This window comes from Pan paniscus, chromosome 10 (assembly GCF_029289425.2).
Source record: "Pan paniscus chromosome 10, NHGRI_mPanPan1-v2.0_pri, whole genome shotgun sequence".
NCBI lineage: Eukaryota > Metazoa > Chordata > Mammalia > Primates > Hominidae > Pan > Pan paniscus.
In genome coordinates, this window is record NC_073259.2 from 140,173,969 (window position 1) to 140,194,043 (window position 20,075).

General features: G+C 46.8%; 2 protein-coding genes across 32 annotated transcripts in view; both read left to right on the forward strand.

Annotated features, from left to right (window-relative positions):
- The window catches only part of LOC100971447 (E1A-binding protein p400), a 131,147-nt gene extending 129,542 nt beyond the window's left edge, over positions 1–1,605 (forward strand). For all 31 annotated transcript variants that reach the window (XM_055096402.1, XM_034934876.2, XM_055096401.1 and 28 more), the window contains one exon: positions 95–1,605. In XM_055096402.1, coding sequence (XP_054952377.1) covers positions 95–367 — 273 coding nt within the window. In that variant the 3' untranslated portion in view covers positions 368–1,605. The remainder of the gene's footprint in view (positions 1–94) is intronic.
- Positions 1,606–6,830: 5,225 nt separating this feature from the next.
- The window catches only part of LOC103785403 (putative EP400-like protein), a 33,617-nt gene continuing 20,372 nt past the window's right edge, over positions 6,831–20,075 (forward strand). The window contains 3 exon segments of the mRNA XM_055096408.2: positions 6,831–6,966; positions 8,277–8,336; positions 13,544–13,641. The gene's annotated coding sequence lies outside the window, so the exon portion shown is untranslated.

Genomic DNA, 20,075 nt, shown 5'->3' on the forward strand with positions numbered 1-20,075 from the left:
TTCTCGAGTCCTCCCCATCCCAAAGAACGTCCATTTTCCTGTCCCTGGACTGAGTTTCCTGGGCAATGTGTGTTTTCTGACTCTCTCGGCTCAGGCTTCTCCACAGACTGTGGCGCTCACGCAGGCGACGGCGGCCGGGCAGCAGGTGCAGATGATCCCTGCAGTGACCGCGACTGCCCAGGTGGTTCAGCAGAAACTCATTCAGCAGCAGGTGGTGACCACGGCGTCGGCCCCGCTCCAGACTCCAGGCGCTCCCAACCCAGCCCAGGTGCCCGCCAGCTCCGACAGCCCAAGCCAGCAGCCCAAGTTACAGATGAGGGTCCCTGCTGTCAGGCTAAAGACACCTACTAAGCCTCCGTGCCAGTAGTCAGGGCAGCAGGGCTGCCTCTCATCTAAAGCAAAACTACCTTCCTCACAGAAAACGCTTTATTAGTGAACCTTGGGACCATGTCACGCAAGAGATTCAGCACTGGGAAAGATATAATTGAAACAAAATAGTGTAATCATTTTATTAAAATGCATCCCACACTGCAGGACAAATGGTCCTTATGGAGTGCCGCATTCTCTGTACTACGTGGCTCATGGAAAAAGTGACAACATGGCTTCCTCTAAATCATTTCACCTTTCAGTCCCCACCCGCACCCGTCCCCTAGAGCCATAGTACTGTGTTCTGAAAGCCATTTAGAATTTCTTTGTGAGCATGTAGTGCTTTGCACGCCACAGAAGCCGTCTGCCGTGTGTGAGGAGCATACAATGGACTTTCTAAAGATAAGGCGTGGGCTTCCACGGTGTCTGCCAGAGTTTAGTTCTTTATACCTTACTGAAAAATGCCTCATGGTCTTCGTAGAGGAGAAGGCCTGTCTAAAGTAAATCATCCGAGATTGGTTTTCCATTCCAAAGAAAGGCAATATGGTTCCTTCCTTCCCTCCTAAAATGTGACTTAACTTTTAAGAGAAATGTTCTGACACCCACCTAAACACACAAGGCACGTTCCTGGCCTGTGTTCAAGGGAAATGATCAGTCATTGCATTGTTATTCCAAAGAGCAGCCGACAGTGGCCTCCCCCAGGCCCTACCCCGCAATGGGATTCGCTTTCATTTAATGGAAACTTCTGGGACTGATGCCCAACTCAGTGCACTCAAGACGCATCTCCAGCTTTCAGGGGAAGCTGGTATTTCACATAGTGTGTTAAACAGCTCCTGAGAACCTTTGGGACACTCTGCCATGGCTGGCGTGAGGCCCAGAGGACCACGCAGAGGCAATGGTCGTACAGATGTCACAGCTGAGGGTACGATGAGGCCTGGGCTCAGTGAGCCAGGACGAATGTGACAGACACCCCTTGCTGCCACAGTCAGCCCTTTGACGAAGGTGGGCTGGTGATTCTGGAAGTATTGGCTATAGCAGTGGGCCCAGTCAACTCTTCCTTGTGGACTTACGACAGCAGATTTTCTCTAGGATAAGCTCGTGTGGTTCTGCCAGTGAAGCAGAGAACCACCTGTGCTGTTGTGGAAGGCGTGCCGTTGAGGGGGAAAACGAAGCCCAGTATTTGCTACTGTTTTTCCTTTTTTTTACTATGACAAGAAAATAAATGCAATTTTAGTGGAATTGATTGACAGTGTCTCCTTACTTTGAAGTTTTCACCAAAGCAAAAAGGTCCATATCCAATAGTATCCTTTGTGCTGTGGCTTGATTTTGGCCTATTTTACATTATTTGGTCCAGGAAATTAGGTTATATTAGGTTTTTTGTATACTAAAAATCAGTTATGGCACAATAAAGATTTTCTGTTTTTAAATTGTATTTCATCTGCTTCCTCCCCATTCTCTCACTTTAAGTGACATTGAGGAAGGTATTCTGTCCCACAGGTTTCTGTGGACAGCGATACAGCAGGAGTCAGTGAAATCAACTGGGGAGCTCACTTGAGCTCTTGATAAGAAATTTGGAGAAAAGTAAAAACCAAGCTTTGAAGAAACAGAAGAAATTAATCTTTTAGTTAGTTGAACATACCAAAGCAGAGGACTGGAATCTGTTTGTTCTAACCAACCCGTTCTCCCTGGCTCGGCACGTGCCGTGAGAGCGCAGCTTGCCGGAGGGAGGGCCGCTGTGTGCGCCTCACATCTGGCTCCCAGTGGAAACTTTTACTCCTCCTCATCCGCAGATGTGATAGAACTGAAGTATCTAGGAATTCTGCCTTTGTCATTTGTTTTAATTTGTGTGCCCTGTTCATTTTTTTTGTCTTTCCCAAATCTTGGTAGTCTCCTTATAGTTGAAGATAAAATGTTGAGTGCACTTATTTTAGAATATCCTAGACATAACTGTCTAAGTAAAAGCGCTCTATTAATCTAAAACACTACAAGAGAATTTAACACCATCTCTCAAATGCTTTTTTGGAGAGCTTAATGGGATTCTGAATATTTGCAATGTGGAGTTTCCGCCCCGATCTCACGTCAGTGAGGGTCTCCTGTCTCTCAAGTGTGTTTCCTTTGGCTGTTCCCTAATACAAAACACGGACATATTCTTACTCGTAGCACTCAATTTAGTAACTTCTAGATGCTACCGTTGACCTGAGTTAAATTCATTTAGTCGTGTACGTAAAAACTCTCCTTTTAGTGTGTTATTTTCTTGGCCTTCCCTTTTAAAGGTTAAAGTTTCTAACCTAAGAATTAAGTACGCGTTCAGGAAGCTGATGTCTAGGCCTTCCCCTTGTGAATCTGGGTTCATTCCAATACGGCAAGTAAGAGTTGGAAACTTTGAGAACACAGACTATAAAGGCAGCAGCCCGAACACTGTCAGACTCTAATTGGCGACCCTGGGAAACAGTTGCCCTGCTATTCTTTAAAGAAAGACGTTTATTCTGATGATAAAAACAGTTAGCCAGACTGTTTTTAAAGCATCTGGCGGGAAGCAGAAGGTTGGATCCAAGCCCTTGTTCAGATTTGGTGCCTGATAAGACAGGGGTTTCTCTTTTTGTGACCTTTATTATTATTATTTTGTTAACTGTTGTAACCAGTTAGCTGTTGTGTTTTAAGATAGAAAGGAACAAGACTAAAATTGTAAATACTTTGTAAACATCAGCATTTGTACTTGAATAGTAGGATTTTAAAGGGCATTGATAGCATACCAAACAAAAGGCAAAATAAAGTGACCTTTTTATATATTTTTTCATTTTGTCTTTCATAGAAAACTGGTATTTAAGTTAAAATTAGATGCTGAGTTTTTCATTTGTGTGAAGAAAAAACCAACAAGTAATGTTGGAGCCAGAGGTGTTCCCCTCACCCACTCTTCCGTGGCCATAGAAGGACCTGGAAGGAACAGAAATCACATTCACCAAGTCCACCAGGCAGCCGCTTCCCAAAGCCGCACGTGGAGGAAAGAGCCGGCACCGCCCTGCCCCGTGTGGCCTGCCACCCTCACAGCACCCGTCGTCACTGTCCTGGGGGCCACACTGGCACCAGTGTCCTTCCACACCCAGTCTGTGTGCCCAAGTAAGGGCAGGGACACCTGCTTACAGGTGCTCACCACCGAAAACGCCTGTGAGCAGATGGCCTGGGAGTTGTTGCTTCTCTTTTTCTTCTGCTTTTAGACTTTTCTTCGTTTCATTTTAAATCTGATTACAAAAATCAATGCACACTTTTAATTGAAAAAGCACACATTACGCAAAGAAGCATCCCAGAAGCCCCTTAGTTTCTGTATCTTTTCTCTCACCACAAAAACGGGGGTGCACGGGCACTTGGCCCTGCAGCTTTGGGCTTCCACCTCAGGTCTTCCAGATTGAAAGCTCCCAGGGTCTGGTTGCACACTTCGTGTCTGCAGGTGATAGTGCAGATACCAGGGTGGGCGAGAAAGCCAGCTGCAAAGCCCGGCTGCTGCTCCCTGGCCTCTGGGGGTCTGTACTGCAGTGCCTGGTGCACCTGTGGCTCCATGCCTACCAGCCACATAACCAGGGGCAGGTGACTTCCTCCTTCAGGGCCTCTGTGTCCCCATGTCCCCTCTCCTAAGGTGGCTTGAGGATCCAGTCCAACGTTGGGTGCTGCACTTGGTGTCTGTCTTTTATACTCCCAACGAAGAGGACTGCAGGTTTTGCAAAGCCTACTGTTTCTGTCATCCTGACCCTACCATCACGTCTTTGCCAAGTGTGCCTGTGGCAGCAGGCCCTAGGGCGGGCTTATCTGGCCTGGAAGCTGTGTTTCTGTTTGCTGTCTAGTAGCGACCAGGGGCCAGTGGGTGAAGCAATTGTGCCTGCGCACAGCCGTCAAGACCTTAAGGTAGCTTCTGAGCCCGGAGTGTGTTGTGTCACCTCCTACTCAAGATGTCAGATCGTGTGACAGCTGCCCACCAACACCCCAGAGTTGGGCATTGTGATCCAGGGCAATGGGAGGGGAGATTCCTTTGCCATAGGGTGCCCTGCTATGCTGTTGCTGCAGCATCTATTCCCCTAATTTTTCTAAAGTTCCCATTTTATTGGGTAGATTATGCTATATACATTCGGTGGAATGCAGTGCAGCCTCTACAAAGTACAGCTGTGCTGGGGGATTAGTTTGTGAAGTATGCTACCAGGATGGAACTGGTTGTATGCCTGGATGTGCATAGAATATCCTGGAAGTATTTGCCCCTGCATGTGGTGGATTCTACGTCCATGAGTTCAACCGATCAAGGATCAAAAATATTCAGAAACAAAAATGTGTCTATACTGAACATATACAGACCTTGTTTTGGGGGGGTTATTATTTCCTAAACAATGCTGCATAACAACTATTTACATGACATTTACATTGCATTCACTATTGTAAGTAACCCAGAGATGATTTAAAAAAGATGTTTTTGAGTTATATGCATTTTGCATCAGGGGCTTGAGCCTCTCGGAGTTTGGCATCCATGGGAGGTGCTGAGGGACGATTGTACGTTGTGTTAGCACTGCCTCTGTGGAGGGAGAGACTGGGGGGCAAGGATCAAGGCTGCTGATCTGCACTGTTATGCGCGTCCTTTTAACTGTTCAGGTAGTTTGCCAAGTGCATGAATTTTTGTGTGGTGGGGGCGGGGTGGGGGTGGGGACAGTCTCACTCACTCTGTCGCCCAGGCTGGAGTGCAGTGGCGTGATCTCAGCTCACTGCAACCTCTGCCTCCTAGGTTCAAGCGATTCTCCTGCCTCAGCCTCCCAAGTAGCTGGGATTACAGGCGCGCACCACCATGCCTGGCTAATTTTTGTATTTTTAGTAGAGATGGGCTTTCACCATGTTGGCCAGGCTGTTCTCGAACTCCTGGGCTCAAGTGATCCGCCCGCCTCGGCCTCCCAGATTGCTGGGATTACAGGTGTGAGCCACCGCACCCGGCCATGAATTTTTAAAATAAGGCCCTATCAGCTTTTTTGTCACATGGTCCCCTACTCGGGAACCTTTATTTCCGACCTCCTGCCTGATCTTGTGTAGCCACCTACACTCCGACCAGCCCCCAGAGCAGCATCGTTCTGCCCCCTATGCAGCCTTTCCTGTCGCCCTGACTTTGTGCTCGTCTCCTTTGTTGTAAAGTATTTCTCCTACTTTGAAGACTACCCCCACGTAACTAAGTGTGCATCCATTCATTCATTCATTTATTCATTTCTCCCCAGTGTTCTCCTCCAGTAGTACCTTGGGCTGAACAATAGTATTTGTCTTATTTCTCCAGCTGTAGTGTGGCTCTGTTTTATCCCTATTCAATGAATATTTAATGTAGCATATTTCATGCCAACTTTACCACTAGTGCTGGAGTGGCGGAAGAACAACACTTGGCTGTTTAAGAAAATCAAAGCTGGCCGGGCACGGTGGCTCACACTTGTAATCCCCGCACTTTGGGAGGCCGAAGCGAGCGGATCACGAGATCTGGAGATCGAGACCATCCTGGCTAACACCGTGAAACCCCGTCTCTACTAAAAATACAAAAAATTAGCCGGGCGTGGTGACAGGCGCCTGTAGTCCCAGCTACTGGGGAGGCCGAGGCAGGAGAATGGCGTGAACCCGGGAGGCGGAGCTTGCAGTGAGCCGAGATCGCGCCACTGCACTCCAGCCTGGGCGACAGAGCGAGACTCCGTCTCAAAGAAAAAAAAAAAAAAAAAAAAAAAAGCTGATCAGAGAGATGGATGAATTACTGGTTTATTCAGCTGTTTATAAAGTACATACTATGTGGCAGTTTAGACAACTAGGCTATACTTGCCAGCAAAATAAAAAAGGGGTTTGCATCCTAGCAGGTCAGATAAAATAATTCAGGGGATAAGTACCATGAAGAAATGGACAGGTGGTAAGTGATACGGGTTTCACTCTTAAGTAGATGGGCAGGTTATGCAGTGGAAGGCGCCTGATGCACAGCTCCAAAGCTCACCCGTCTGCAGTGGACACGACGAAACCAGGGACATGTCCCACCATTTCAGTGGTCACAGGCAAGAGTCTTGTGGATCTTCGGATCCCACGTAACATCTCATCTCCCTAGGCACCCCGACTCCCCTGCTCAATTTAAAACAGACCTCAGCCTGCCCCATCCCGGCTGCTTTGCCTGGTGCTCTTCTAACTGCACGTTTATCTATCCTCCCCGCCTAGACTGTAGGGCCCGCGAGGGGAGCCGCTAGCTGTGCTTGTCAGTGTGACCAGCGCTCAGCAGGTGTCCGGCGGGAGGGCGGGCAAATACAACTCAGTGCCCACGTGCGAATGAATGAACGAACTAGTTCCGGGCGGAGCCAGAGGCGCGCGCCGGCGCGGACCGAGGCCCGGCCCTATCCGCCCCGCCCCTCCGCCCCGCCCCCTCCGCCCCGTCCCTCTGGGTCCGCTGGGCGCTGATTGGTCCGAGCCTCGCCTGCGCAGTGCCGGGCCGGCTCCCGCGCTTGCGCACTGGCTCCGCGTCGGCCGGTCGGTTTGGTCGGTTGTAGTGGCCTCGCCGCCCCGTCCGCTGTCGCAGCGCTCATCCGCGCCGGGAGCCCTTGGCTGCGTCGCCCGGCAGCCGCGGTGAGTGACGGCCCGCGTATCCGCTGCCGGGGCTGTGGCGGGCGTGAGGGGTTGGCTCTACCCTCGGCCCCCGACCGCCCACACCCGCCGGTTACCCTCGAGGCTCCCCGGCCGCGCGCTCCCCTCTCTCCGGCCCATCACCCGGTGACCCCGGCTGAGCGAACGCCCACCCCTCCCTCAGGGACCCCCTCCCCGTGACACGATCCCCGTGAACACCCACCCCTCCCTCAGGGACCCCCTCCCCGTGACAGGATCCCCCGTGAACGCCCACCCCTCCCTCAGGGACCCCCTCCCCGTGACACGATCCCCCGTGAACACCCACCCCTCCCTCAGGGACCCCCTCCCCGTGACACGATCCCCCGTGAACGCCCACCCCTCCCTCAGGGACCCCCTCCCCGTGACACGATCCCCCGTGAACGCCCACCTCCCTCAGGGACCCCCTCCCCGTGACACGATCCCCCGTGAACACCCACCCCTCCCTCAGGGACCCCCTCCCCGTGACACGATCCCCCGTGAACGCCCACCTCCCTCAGGGACCCCCTCCCCGTGACAGGATCCCCGTGAACACCCACCCCTCCCTCAGGGACCCCCTCCCCGTGACAGGATCCCCCGTGAACGCCCACCCCTCCCTCAGGGACCCCCTCCCCGTGACAGGATCCCCCGTGAACGCCCACCTCCCTCAGTGAACCCTCCCCCGTGACATGACCCCCCGCAAACGCCCACCCCCCCCTCAGTGACCCTGCGCCCGTGAGCGCCCACCCCTCCCCCTGCGACCCCTCCCCCCGCGACCTGGTAACTGCCGTTTTTCCGCCTTCCCTCCTCCGCCCCCTCTCCCGCATCACCCCGTTTTCTGGTGACCGCTCCCCCCCATCCCGTGACACAAACCCCCGACCTCCCAGCCCTTCCCCGGTGACACGATCCCTGTGACCGTCTGGCCCGGTAACCGCCCCTCCTCTCATGACCCTTCACCCAGTCCCCTGGTGCCCACCCCCGTCACTGCCGCCCGCCTGGTTCCAGCCTCCCGAGACCGCTGTCTACGGCGCTCACGCCGCCTCTGCCTCTTGACCCCTTGGCCCCGCTGTCCTGATCCCTGAGGTCGGGGCCTGGTCTGCACTCCAGGAAAGACGAGTGCGCTCAGGGTGTGCTGCACGTGAGCAGTGAAGTTGATTCCACACACTGCCCTGCTCGGCAGCTGTCCCAGAACTGACCACGGACCCCTCCGCGGGTCCTGCTGCTGACAAGGGCCTTCCGGTACTGGGAGTTTTGTGTTAGTGGAAAGGAAGAATCTAATAATACCACCACCTTTACAGTAAAGACGCTGCGAATTGACACCTTTTATAATAAAGACACTTATCTTGCCCAAGAGCTGGGTGAGTATTTCCTCCTTACCAAAAAGTTGGTTTACTTACAGTTAACTGGCTGAAAGTTTGAGTCTTAGGCTTATTTGTACCGCTCCAGGCAGGCTGATTGGCGCTGGTTTCCATCTGTCAGATTGGATAGCAGTACCACTGGCTGTTGGGGGCTCACGACCAGATAGAGTGAGTGTTGTTACCACAGCTCTGCAGCAGTGAGGGCACCTCTCAATCCACGTGCAGTCGCCCCACCTTATCTTCAGGGGATACGGTCCAACACCCTCAATGGATGCCTGAAATCAAGGATAGTAGTGAACACTATATACACTATTTTCTTATGCATCCATCCATATCTACGATAAAGTTTAATTCATAAACTAGGCACAGGAAGAGATTAATAACAGCTAATAATAAAATAGAACAGTCGTAACAATATACTGTAATAAAAGTCATATGAAAGTGATGTCTCTCTCCTAAAATATCTTACTATATTGTACGCACATGTTTTTGAACTGCAGTTCACCGAGGGTTACTGAATCCGTGGATAAGGGGAGATTACAGCAGTTTCTTTTCTGACTATGTTATTGAGACTTCAAAACTAACTAAATCGTTTGTTGAATGGAGTTGTCCAAGGTGTACAAAATGACAGTTGTAACACAAAGGTGTTTCACTGACATCCCTGTCATGGAGAAACCCGTCTCTGCTAAAAATACAAAAAAAAATCAGCCAGGTGTGGTGGTGCTTGCCTGTAATCCCAGCTACTTGGGAGGTTGAAGCAGGAGAATCCCTTGAATCCAGGAGGCAGAGGTTGTGGTAAGCTGAGATCACACCACTGCACTCCAGCCTGGGCAACAAGATCGAAACTCTGTCTCAAAAAATATATATATTACTTATAAAAGTCTGTACTTCATGTTCAGTCACAGTACAGACAAGTAGAAACTCCCTCCTTCAACAATACCTAGCACTCAAGGAGAGATGGCCTTACAGAGTCAGCATGTGGTGCAGAGGTCTCTTGGCCATGATTTTAGGTCCTCCTGGGTCCACATCGTCCCACCTGGCCATGGATACGTTGTCATCTGATCTGTTCACTGTTAAGGTAACAGTTGTCATAACTACTACAAAATGGTTAAGTGTTAGGACTTTAATGATGCTGATCATGTAATAAAGGGCCTGGAGGATAATGGCATGCTTACGAATTTGCTAGGTGGTATTCACATGTTTGAAAAAGCATTGAAATGTATGATTTTGGGTGATGACTCTGAGAAGTACGGAGCATGACCCATTTTGAATAGGAGAACAGAATGTTGTAAAGTGATTCTTGGTCCCCTAAGAGTCCATTGACAACCACCATGTAGAGGAAAAATGGCAAAAAATGGGCTCTCTCCAAAGTCAGGTGCTGAGGCCCTTCTAAGGAGGAAAAGCCAACGCTCTTTCACTGTGGTTTCCAGCTGCTACAGGAACAAATAGTGTCTATCTGTGTCCAGCTTATTTTTTGACTTCTTTGAGTCTGAAGATACTTTGAAAAACTTTGATTTGCCAGAGGAATTTTTTGTACCTTGGAATGAGCCATATTTTTAATTTGCTTTTTGATGTTACAAAATGTACCCTCATAAGAATTCAAACAATACAGAAAAATAAGTCCTTTTCAGTCCTTTTGTGCTGTAATAACACCCTCCATCTTTTTTTCCATTTCAGTTAGTAATATGTCTTCAACATCTGCTCATGTCAGGAAATAAACATTTATTCTCTCTCTCTTTTTTTTTTTTTTTTTTCGAGACGGAGTCTCGCTCTGTCGCCCAGGCTGGAGTGCAGTGGCGCGATCTCAGCTCACTGCAAGCTCCGCCTCCCGGGTTCACGCCATTCTCCTGCCTCAGCCTCCCGAGTAGCTGGGACTACAGGCGCCCACCACCATGCCCGGCTAATTTTTTGTATTTTTAGTAGAGACGGGGTTTCACCGTGTTAGCCAGGATGGTCTCGATCTCCTGACCTTGTGATCTGCCTGCCTCAGCCTCCCAAAGTGCTGGGATTACAGGCAAAAATTTATTCTTTTTATGTTTACATAATAGTCCATACTGAGGATACAACATATTTAGTCAACCATTCCCCATTGATGGATTTCATTTTGTGTCTGTTTTTTTGCCACAGTTTGTACTGAGAGACACATTCCTATGCATGGGTCCTGACACTTTCTTTCATTTCTATAGGCTAGATTCCCATGAAGGGGAACTAAATGGTGTTAGTGGGTCAAAGGGTATGCATATTTAACATTTAAATTTCAATAGTTATTGAGAGATCTATTCCCAAAGTTACAGCAAAGTTACATTCCTGAAGCCATGAAGGGGAGGACGCTTTGCTCCCGTCTGACATACTGCCTGTTGAATGGGTGCTGCCATGTCCTGCTGGCGCCGTCTGCTGCACTTCGTGGACTGGCCCATTGGCAGTGCCTCTTCTGAAGTTTTCCATTGTGTTCTTCCCCATTTCCTGGAGAGGTTTCCTTTTCTTTTCTTTTCTTTTCTTTTTTCTTTAACTATTTTATAGTAGCTCTTTTTTGAGATGGAGTCTTGCTGTGTCGCCCAGGCTGGAGTGCAGTGGTGTGATCTCGGCTCATTGCAACCTCCGCCTCCCAGGTTCAAGTGATTCTCCCGCCTCAGCCTCCAGAGTAGCTGGGATTACAGACGGGCACCACCACATCTGGCTAATTTTTGTATTTTTTAGTAGAGATGGGATTTCACCATATTGGCCAGGCTGGTCTCAAACTCCTGACCTCAAGTGATCTGCCTGCCCTGGCCTCCCAAAGTGCTGCGCTTACAGGTGTGAGCCACCGCAACCAGCCAAACTCTTTGGACAATAGGGATATTTACCCTTTGAAGTCATAAAATATTGCATGTATTTTTCTGCTAATTATTTTTTGTCTTTTGATCTTGTTTAAAACATCTTTTATGTAGTCATGTATTTTTTCCTTTACAGCATCTGGGTTTCCTGCATTACTTATTAAGAAGCTTTCACCACCTCGCAGTTGTAGAGATAGTCCCCGAAATATTATTCCAATAAAGTGTTTTCCTCCTTTCCTCCCTGCCTCCTCTTCCTTCCTTCCAGGATAACATTTAGTTCTTTATTCTGACTGAAATGGTGTAAGGTAGGGGATATAACCTTTTCCCCCCTAGATGCTACTACCATTTCTTTTTCTTTTTTTAATGTAATTAAAAATTTTAAAGGAAAGTTTTTTGAAACAGAGTCTCACTCTGTCACCCAGGCTGGAGTGCAGTGACACAATCTTGGCTCACTGCAAGCTTGATCTCCCGGGCTCAAGCAATTCTCCCACCTCAGCCTCCTGAGTAGCTGGGACCACAAGTGCACAGCTAATCTTTGTATTTTTAGTAGAGACAGGGTTTTGCCCTGTTGCCCAGGCTGGTCTTGAACTGCTGGCCTCAAGGGATCTGCCCACCTCAGCCTCCCAAAGTGCTGGGACTACAGGCGTGAGCCACCATGCCTGGCCTTAATTTTTAATTGATAAATAATTGTTGTATATATTATATATTTATGAAGAACAACGTGATGTCTTAATGTGTTTATATTACAGAATGATGAAATTGTGCTCATTAACAAACCCATCACCTCACACACCATTTTTATGTGGTGAAAATATTTAAAATCTACTCTTTCAGAAATTTTGAAATATACAATGCATTCTTATTTATTATAATTATCATCCTCTACAATAGATCACTAAAACTTACTCTTTCTATCTAACTGAAATTGATCCCTTTGATCAATATCCCCCTTTCCTTTTTCCCCCACCCCCCGGCCCCAGTAACCACTGTTCTCTCTGTTTCTATGAGTTCAACCTTTTTAGATTCCACGTATAAGTGAGATCATGTGGTATTTATCTTTCTGTGCCTGCCTTATTTTACTCAGCACAGTGTCCTCCAGGCTCATCCATGTCCTTGCAAATGACAGGATTTCCTTATTTTTTTAATGGCTGTATACTATTCCTTTGTGTTGTATATATACCACACGTTTTAAAATCATTCATCTGATGATGGGTACCCAGGCTACTGTGAATAATGCTGCCATCAACATGTGAGTACAGATAACTATTCAACATCCTGATTTTGTTTCCTTTGGCTGTGCACCCAGAAGTGGGATTGCTGGATCATATCTTCATTCTATTTTTATTTTTTTGAGGAAGCTTCGTACTGTTTTCTATAATGGCTGTACTAATTACATTCTTACCAACAGTGCACAAGGGTTCCCCTTTCTCCATATCCTCGCCAACACTTAACTATCTTTTGTCTTTTTGGTAATAGCTATCCTAGCAGTTGTGAGGTGATAATCTCATTGTGGTTTTGCTTTGCATCTCCCTGATGGTTAGTGATGATGAGCCTTTTTTCATGTATTTGTTGGCTATTTGTATATCTTCTTTTGAGATATGTCTATTTAGGTCTTTTGCCCATTTTTAAATTAGGTTGTCTTCATGCTATGGAGTGGTTTCAGTTCCTTATATATTTTGGATATTAGCCCCTTATTAAATGTATGGTTTGCAGATATTTTCTCCCAATGCCACTACCATTAAAGTATCTATACATTTTTAATCTTTTTCCTTTTTCTTTCCTCTTTTTCTTTTTTCCATAAAAACCTGTTGGTTTTTGTATGTTTATCTTGATTACAGACACTTCACTGAATTCAAACTATTCTTATAAGTTTTTGTCTCGGATTTTGTAGGCATGGAATTATATCATTTGCAAATAAAGATAATTTCAGGCTGGGCATGGTGGCTCACACCTGTAATCCTAGTACTTTGGGAGGCCAAGAGCATGCCACTTTTTTTTAGTTTAAACTTTCAATTTTTATGGCTACACAATAGCTGTATATACCTACATTGCTTTTTTATTACAGAAGCTCTAGAATAAGTATGACTATTTTCCTAAGTCAGGAATTCTACTATTTTGTTTTTCTTTTATTTTGTCAGTATTCTTATGTTTTTCAAAAAAGCACTGTCTCTTTAAAAACATATCACTTCATTGAGCTTTAAGCTAATTTTTTTCTTATTTCTAAAGCAAAACAAAACCCAAACTCATTGTAATCCTCTTTGGAATTGCATTACATGTATATGTTCAGTTTTGAAGGCATGACATTTTATGATAGTAAATCTTATTCTGGAACATGGTATGTTGCTTCATTTTATTCGTGTTTTTTTGAGACAGAGTTTTGCTTTTATTGCCCAGGCTGGAGTGTAGTGGCGCAATCTTGGATCACCACAACCTCCATCTCCCAGGTTCAAGTGATTCTCCCGCCTCAGCCTCCTGAGCAGCTGGGATTACAGGTATGTGCCACCACGGCTGGCTAATTTTGTTTTTGTTTTTTTTTTAGTAGAGATGGGGGTTTCTCCATGTTGGTCAGGCTGGTCTCGAACTCCCAACCTCAGGTGCTCGCCCGCCTTGGCCTCCCAAAGTGCCGGGATTACAGGTGTGAGCCAACACACCTGGCCTTATTCATGTATTTTTTAATGTTCTTTACTAACATTATATAGTTTATTTCTCTTCTTGGTAAATGTACTTCTTGGTAAATGTACTTCTTGGTAATGTACTTGGTAAATGTACACTGGTATTTTATAGTTTTTGTGGCCTTTGAATGGGACATCTTAAAATTTCCATTTCAGTTGTCTATTGCTGACATAAAAAAAAAGCCTGTTGATTTTTGTATATTTATCTTGATTGCAGGCACCTCAACAAAATTGTTATTCTTTTTTTTTTCGAGGCCGAGTCTCACTCTGTCGCCCAGGATGGAGTGCAGTGGCGCAATGTGGCTTACTGCAACCTCTGCCTCCCAGGTTCAAGCGATTCTCCTGCCTCAGCCTCCAGAGTACCTGGGATTACAGGTACTCGCCACCACACCTGACTAATTTTTTGTATTTTTAGTAGAGACGGGGTTTCACCATGTTGGCCAGGCTGGTCTCAAACTCTTGACCTCAGGCGATCTACCCACCTCAGCCTCCCAAAGTGCTGGGATTACAGGTGTGAGCCATTGTGCCTGGCCAAATTGTTATTCTTACAAGTTTTGGTCTCGTGGGTATTGTAGGCATACAATTATATCATATACAAATAAATATAATTTCAGGACAGGTGCGGTGACTCATGCCTGTAACCCCAGCACTTTGGGAGGTTGAGGCAGGAAGATCACTTGAGCCTAGGAGTTTGAGACCAGCCTGGGCAACATGACAAAACCCTGTCTCTACAAAAAATTAAAAAATTAGCTGGGTGTGGTGGCTCGTGCCTGTAGTCCCAGCTACTTGGGAGGCTGAGGTGGGAGGATCACTTGAGCCTGCGAGGTCGGGGCTGCAGTGAGCCAAGATTGTGCCACTGTACTTCAGCCTGGGCAACAGAGTGAGACCCTATCTCTAAAAAATATATATGTAAATAATAATAATAAATTATATTCCCTTCCCTCATTACTTAGTTCATGTTTCTTTTTATTTTTAACTGCTAAAACCTCTGTTGAAGTGCTACATAGAAATGGTGACATTTGCATCCTTGTGTTCCTGATTTAATGGAATTAGTTTCTGCATATCAACATTTAATATGATTATTGCTGTTGAGTTTTGGGAGCTAGTTTTTAAAACATTATGTTCAACTTGTTTCCTTTGATATGTGTTTTACTTTGAATTATTATTCAGAAGAACTGCTAAATTTTGTATCATTTTTTTCATTTAGTGGCTTTTAGCTTTAAAATGATGGTGAAGTTTGTAGATTTCCTGATATTGGCCCACTCCCTGAATTACTGGACTGACTCCCCTTTGTCAGTGTGTTTTTCTTTGAGTGTATGCTCGGTTCTATTTATGAATTTTTAAAAATAATTTTTATACCACGCATATGCAAAATTCTTATAAGTTTATTGCTTTTTTGTACTGTCAGGTTTGGGTATTAAATGCTAATTTCATAAAGTGAATTAGAGAGATTTCTATTTTTTCCATAAACTTGAAATATTTAAATAGCATAGGAATTACTTGAGCTTTAAAGGTTAGAGCTCAGTTAAGTAAAATTCCATTGTCTCCTAGAGTCTTTTAAAACAATAGATATTTAATTTTCTTTTTGATTTTTTCTTTTTCTTTTTTTTTTTTTTTTTTTTGAGACGGAGTCTCGCTCTGTCGCCCAGGCTGGAGTGCAGTGGCGCAATCTCGGCTCACTGCAAACTCTGCCTCCCGGGTCAACGCCATTCTCCTGCCTCAGCCTCCCGAGTAGCTGGGACTACAGGCGCCCGCCACCACACCCGGCTAATTTTTTGTATTTTTAGTAGACACGGGGTTTCACCGTGTTAGCCAGGATGGTCTCGATCTCCTGACCTCGTGATCCGCCTGCCTCGGCCTCCTGAAGTGCTGGGATTTCAGGCGTGAGCCACCGCGCCTGGCCCATTTGTCTGTTTTTATTTTTTCTTTTTTCATTAATCAGACTTGCTTGGACTTTATCCATTTTATTTACTTTTCCCAGAGAATCAGTTTTTGGTTTAATTTAGCCTTTCTACTACTTTTGTTTGTTTGTTTCATTTTGTTGTTTTCAGTTTTTGTATACTTTCTTAAATTGAACACTTATTTTCAGCCTTTTATTTTGATAATAAAAATACTGAAAGCTGTAACTTTTTCTTAAAGTACAGCTTTGTTTCCCATAGGTTTTAAAAGAGAAATACTCTATATTTTGTTTGTTTTTTTAACTTTCTAGAGAAGTTCGTAATTTCATGTTTAATTTTTTTTTGGTTCAGATATTATTTAGTGGTTTTTAAAAACTTCCAACTAGTTACTCTTTGTCATTTTTATGATGAATTTCTAGTTTTATGAATTTGGCATCTAAAATATAATTAATTTGTTATGTATAACCTTTATTTTGGGGACTTAATGCATATTTTATTTATGGCCTATAAAAATTTCACAAGTACAAAGTTGTTTGTTTGTTTGTTTGTTTGAGACGGAGTCTCGCTCTGTCACCCAGGCTGGAGTGCAGTGGCGTGATTTCAGCTCACTGCAACCTCCCCCTCCCAGGTTCAAGTGATTCTTCTGCCTCAGCCTCCCGAGTAGCTGGGACTACAGGCATGTGCCACGACGCCCGACTAATTTTTGTGCTTTTAGTAGAGACAGGGTTTCACCATGTTGGCCACTGGTCTGGAACTCCTGACCTCATGATCCGCCCACCTCAGCCTCTCAAAGTGCTGGGATTACAGGCGTGAGCCACCGTGCCTGGCCAAGTACAAAGTTTTATAACAAGCATATTACTTATTTTGTTGCGTTGTATTCCATTCTTTATTTTTGTCCGATTTGATCAATCAGGTTTTGAAAGAGGTGTTTTACAGTCTTTCATTCTAAGTGGGTTTTTTTCTTTTTTTTTTTTTTGGTTTTGGTTTCAAAATCAGGTTGTCCTAGGAAATTTTGTTTTCATGCATTTGGTTGCTATAATGTTGGTTTATAAAGATTTATGTATGTCATGTATAATTTGTGAGTTTAAACTTTTTAAAATTTTATTAGTGTATTTTAGAGACAGGATCTTGCTCCGTCACCCAGGCTGGAGTGCAGTGGCATGATCATAGCTTACAGCAGCCTCCAACTCCCAGGCTCCAGTGATCTTCCTGCCTCAGCCTCCCAAGTAGCTGGGACCACAGGTGCCATCACATGCCCTGCCGAGTTGCAGCTTTAATCAGGACATAAGGCTTCTTTTTGTCCTGTTCTATGTGTTTGCCATGAATTTTGTTTTGCTTAATGTTGACTGTACTACTGTGGCTCTTGGAGAGAGGGGCAGTTGACATTCTTGCCAGGTGTCCTTGGAACTGGGTGTGCCTGGCTGGACGCAGAGCTGCTTGAGAGGGGCTGACTGTGGCCGGCGCTTCTGGGCCTGAGTGTGTTCTCTCCAGCTCCCCTGTGCCCACCTTTGTTTCAGGCAGAACCTTCCTCAGCGGGTTCCAGAGCTGAGGCTGGCTGCCTCCAAACGGGGTCCCCGCCAGTTTCAGGCTTTGAGCCTCTGCTGCTTGTCCTGGGTTCCCTTCTGCCATCACCCTCAGGAAGCCTCTTCTAGAGGAGTGTTCCAGCTGGCTCTGAGACTCTGTCTCCTGCCTCGCCGACCATCAGGCAGACTTGAGTGCATTCCCTTTACCTCTTTTGTTTGGTGGCCCCGGTCTTTGCAAAAGACCCTCCCCTCTCCCCTCCCCTCTCCCCTCCCCTCTCCCCTCCCCTCCCCTCTCCTCCACTCCCCTCCCCTCCACTCCCCTCCACTCCCCTCCCCCCTCCCCTCTCCTCCACTCCCCTCCCCTCCCCCTCCCCTTCCCCTGCCCTCCCCCTCCCCCTCTCCTCACCTCCCCTTCTCCTCCCCCTCTCCTCCCCCTCCCCCTCTCCCCCTCTCCTCCCCCTCTCCCCCTCCCCCCTCCTTTCCCCTGCCTTCCCCCCTCCCCTCCCTTCCTCGCCACCCCCCTCCCCCTCCCCCTTCCCCTCCTCGGCCATCCCTCCCCTCCCCCTCCTCCCTCCCCTCCCCCTCCCCTCCCTTCCCCGGCCCTCCCCCTGTCCTCTCCTCTCCTCCCCTCCCTTCTCCTCACCTCCTCCTCTCTCCTCCCCCCTTCCCCCTCCCCTCCCCTCCCCCTCCCCTCCTCTTTGTCCCTCCTCCCTCCCCTCTCCTCCCTTCCTTTCCCCTTCCCCCTCCCTTCCCCTGCCCTCCCCCTCCCCACTCTACCCCTCCCTTCCCCTCCCCTCCTCCCCTCCTCCCCTCTCCTTCCCCCCTCCCCTCCCTTCCCCTGCCCTCCCCACTCCCCTTCTCCCCTCCTCCCCTCTCCCCTCCCCCCTCCCCTCCCCTCTCCTCTCTTCTCTCTTTTGATGGAGTCTTGCTCTGTCGCCCAGGCTGGAGTGCATTGGCGCTATCTCAGCTCACTGCAACCTCCGCCTCCCAGGTTCAAGCGATTCTCCTGCCTCAGCCTCCAGAGTAGCTAGGATTACAGGCATATGCTACCACGCCCGGCTAATTTTTGTATTTTTAGTAGAGACTGGGTTTCACCATGTTGGCCAGGCTGGTCTCGAACTCCTGACCTCAAGTGATCCATCCATCTCAGCCTCCCAAAGTGCTGGGATTACAGGTGTGAGCCACTGTGCCCGGCCTTGTTTTTTTTTTTTTTTCTATCCAACTTATCTTTTAAAAAATTTTATTCAGCCTTTCTCTTCAGGAAACATCTTTTTCTTTTTTCTTTTCTTTTTTTTTTTTTGAGATGGAGTTTTGTTCTTGTTGCCCAGGCTGGAGTGCAGTGGTGCAATCTTGGCTTACTGCAACCTCCACCTCCCAGGTTCAAGTGATTCTTCTGCCTCAGCCTCCTGAGTAGCTGGGATTACAGGCATGCGCCACCACGCCTGGCTAATGTTTTGTATTTTTAGTAGAAACGGGGTTTCTCCATGTTGGTCAGGCTGGTCTTGAACTTCCGACCTCAGGTGATCCGCCCACCTTGGCCTCCCAGAGTGCTGGGATTACAGGCGTGAGCCACCTCGCCTGGCTTTGTTTTTCTTTTTCTATCCAACCTATCTTTTAAAAAATTTTATTCAGCCTTTCTCTTCAGGAAACATCTCTTTTTATATTTCGATTGGTTTATATTCTGTCAGCCTCATCCTCCCTACTAATCCTGTTCTAACAGTGAGACGGAATCATAGTTTTCAGACTCTCCGTTGCATCTTTGATTTTCTGAGCACGCTTGACTCCTAGAAATAAAGTTCTGTTAAATATAGTGAACCCCAAGTTTCTCTTCAAAGAATCAGTCAGTCAGTCTGTTCAGCCTTCCTATTCTTTGATTCTCCATTTTAAAGTTTAACTTCCTGGTTCTCTTCACCCCCTTGCCTCTAGTTTCAGTAAACAACTTTCCCGCCAGTCCTAATCACTAGTTCACATCTGTTCCCCTGGTCACCTGCTCCATCCTGACTCATCTCGGTCACCTGCTTTGACCAGAGTCACCTTTAGTTACCTCTTCCTAACCGTCCTTCCCACCAAACTGCTCACCCCGCCACTCCGGCTCGTACTCCTGCTCTTTTTAAAATAGCCAGTCGGAATTAGCTTAGACTGTGTGGTCCAACCCTAGCCAATGAGGGAACGACACAGCAGTAGGGACTACCTGCCTCAGGGATAAGACCTCCTGTCCCTCCCGTGTCCAGGTATGCTCTTGCCATGGCTCCACCTGTGAGGGTCACCCTTTATGCAAAAAGTCAAAACTGCCTTGCTGAGAACATTAAATGGATGCTCCAGTGCTATTTCTCTGTGGCACTGGGGAACAAGCATTTTGCATTTCTAACAGTCCAGGCACCAGCCTTTAAAAAAAAATAGAAAAAAGATAGATAAAATAGTCAATTAAAAATATAAATGCATATTTATCCACTATACTTTAAAAATAGCTTTATTTAGGTATAAGTTACCTACCATAAAATTCACTCACTTTAAGTGTACTCTTCGTTGAATCCTAGTAAGTATTCACCACGTGGTTGCAGAGCAGCCTTTTAGGGTGTTTTCCTCACTCTAGGGGGCCCTTGCATCCCTTTGCCATCTTTCCCGCCTCAGGCCCAGCCCCAGGCAAGCGCTGATCTGCTGTCACGTAATTTGCCTTTTCTAGAATTCCTTATAATGGAATTAGGAGCAGTGTCCTCTTTTGTGTCTGGCTTCTTTCACTTAACTTTTTTTTAAAGATTCATTCGTCTTTTTGCATGTATCACCAGTTCATTCCTTTTTATTGCTGAATGATATTCCAAATATATTCCGTGTA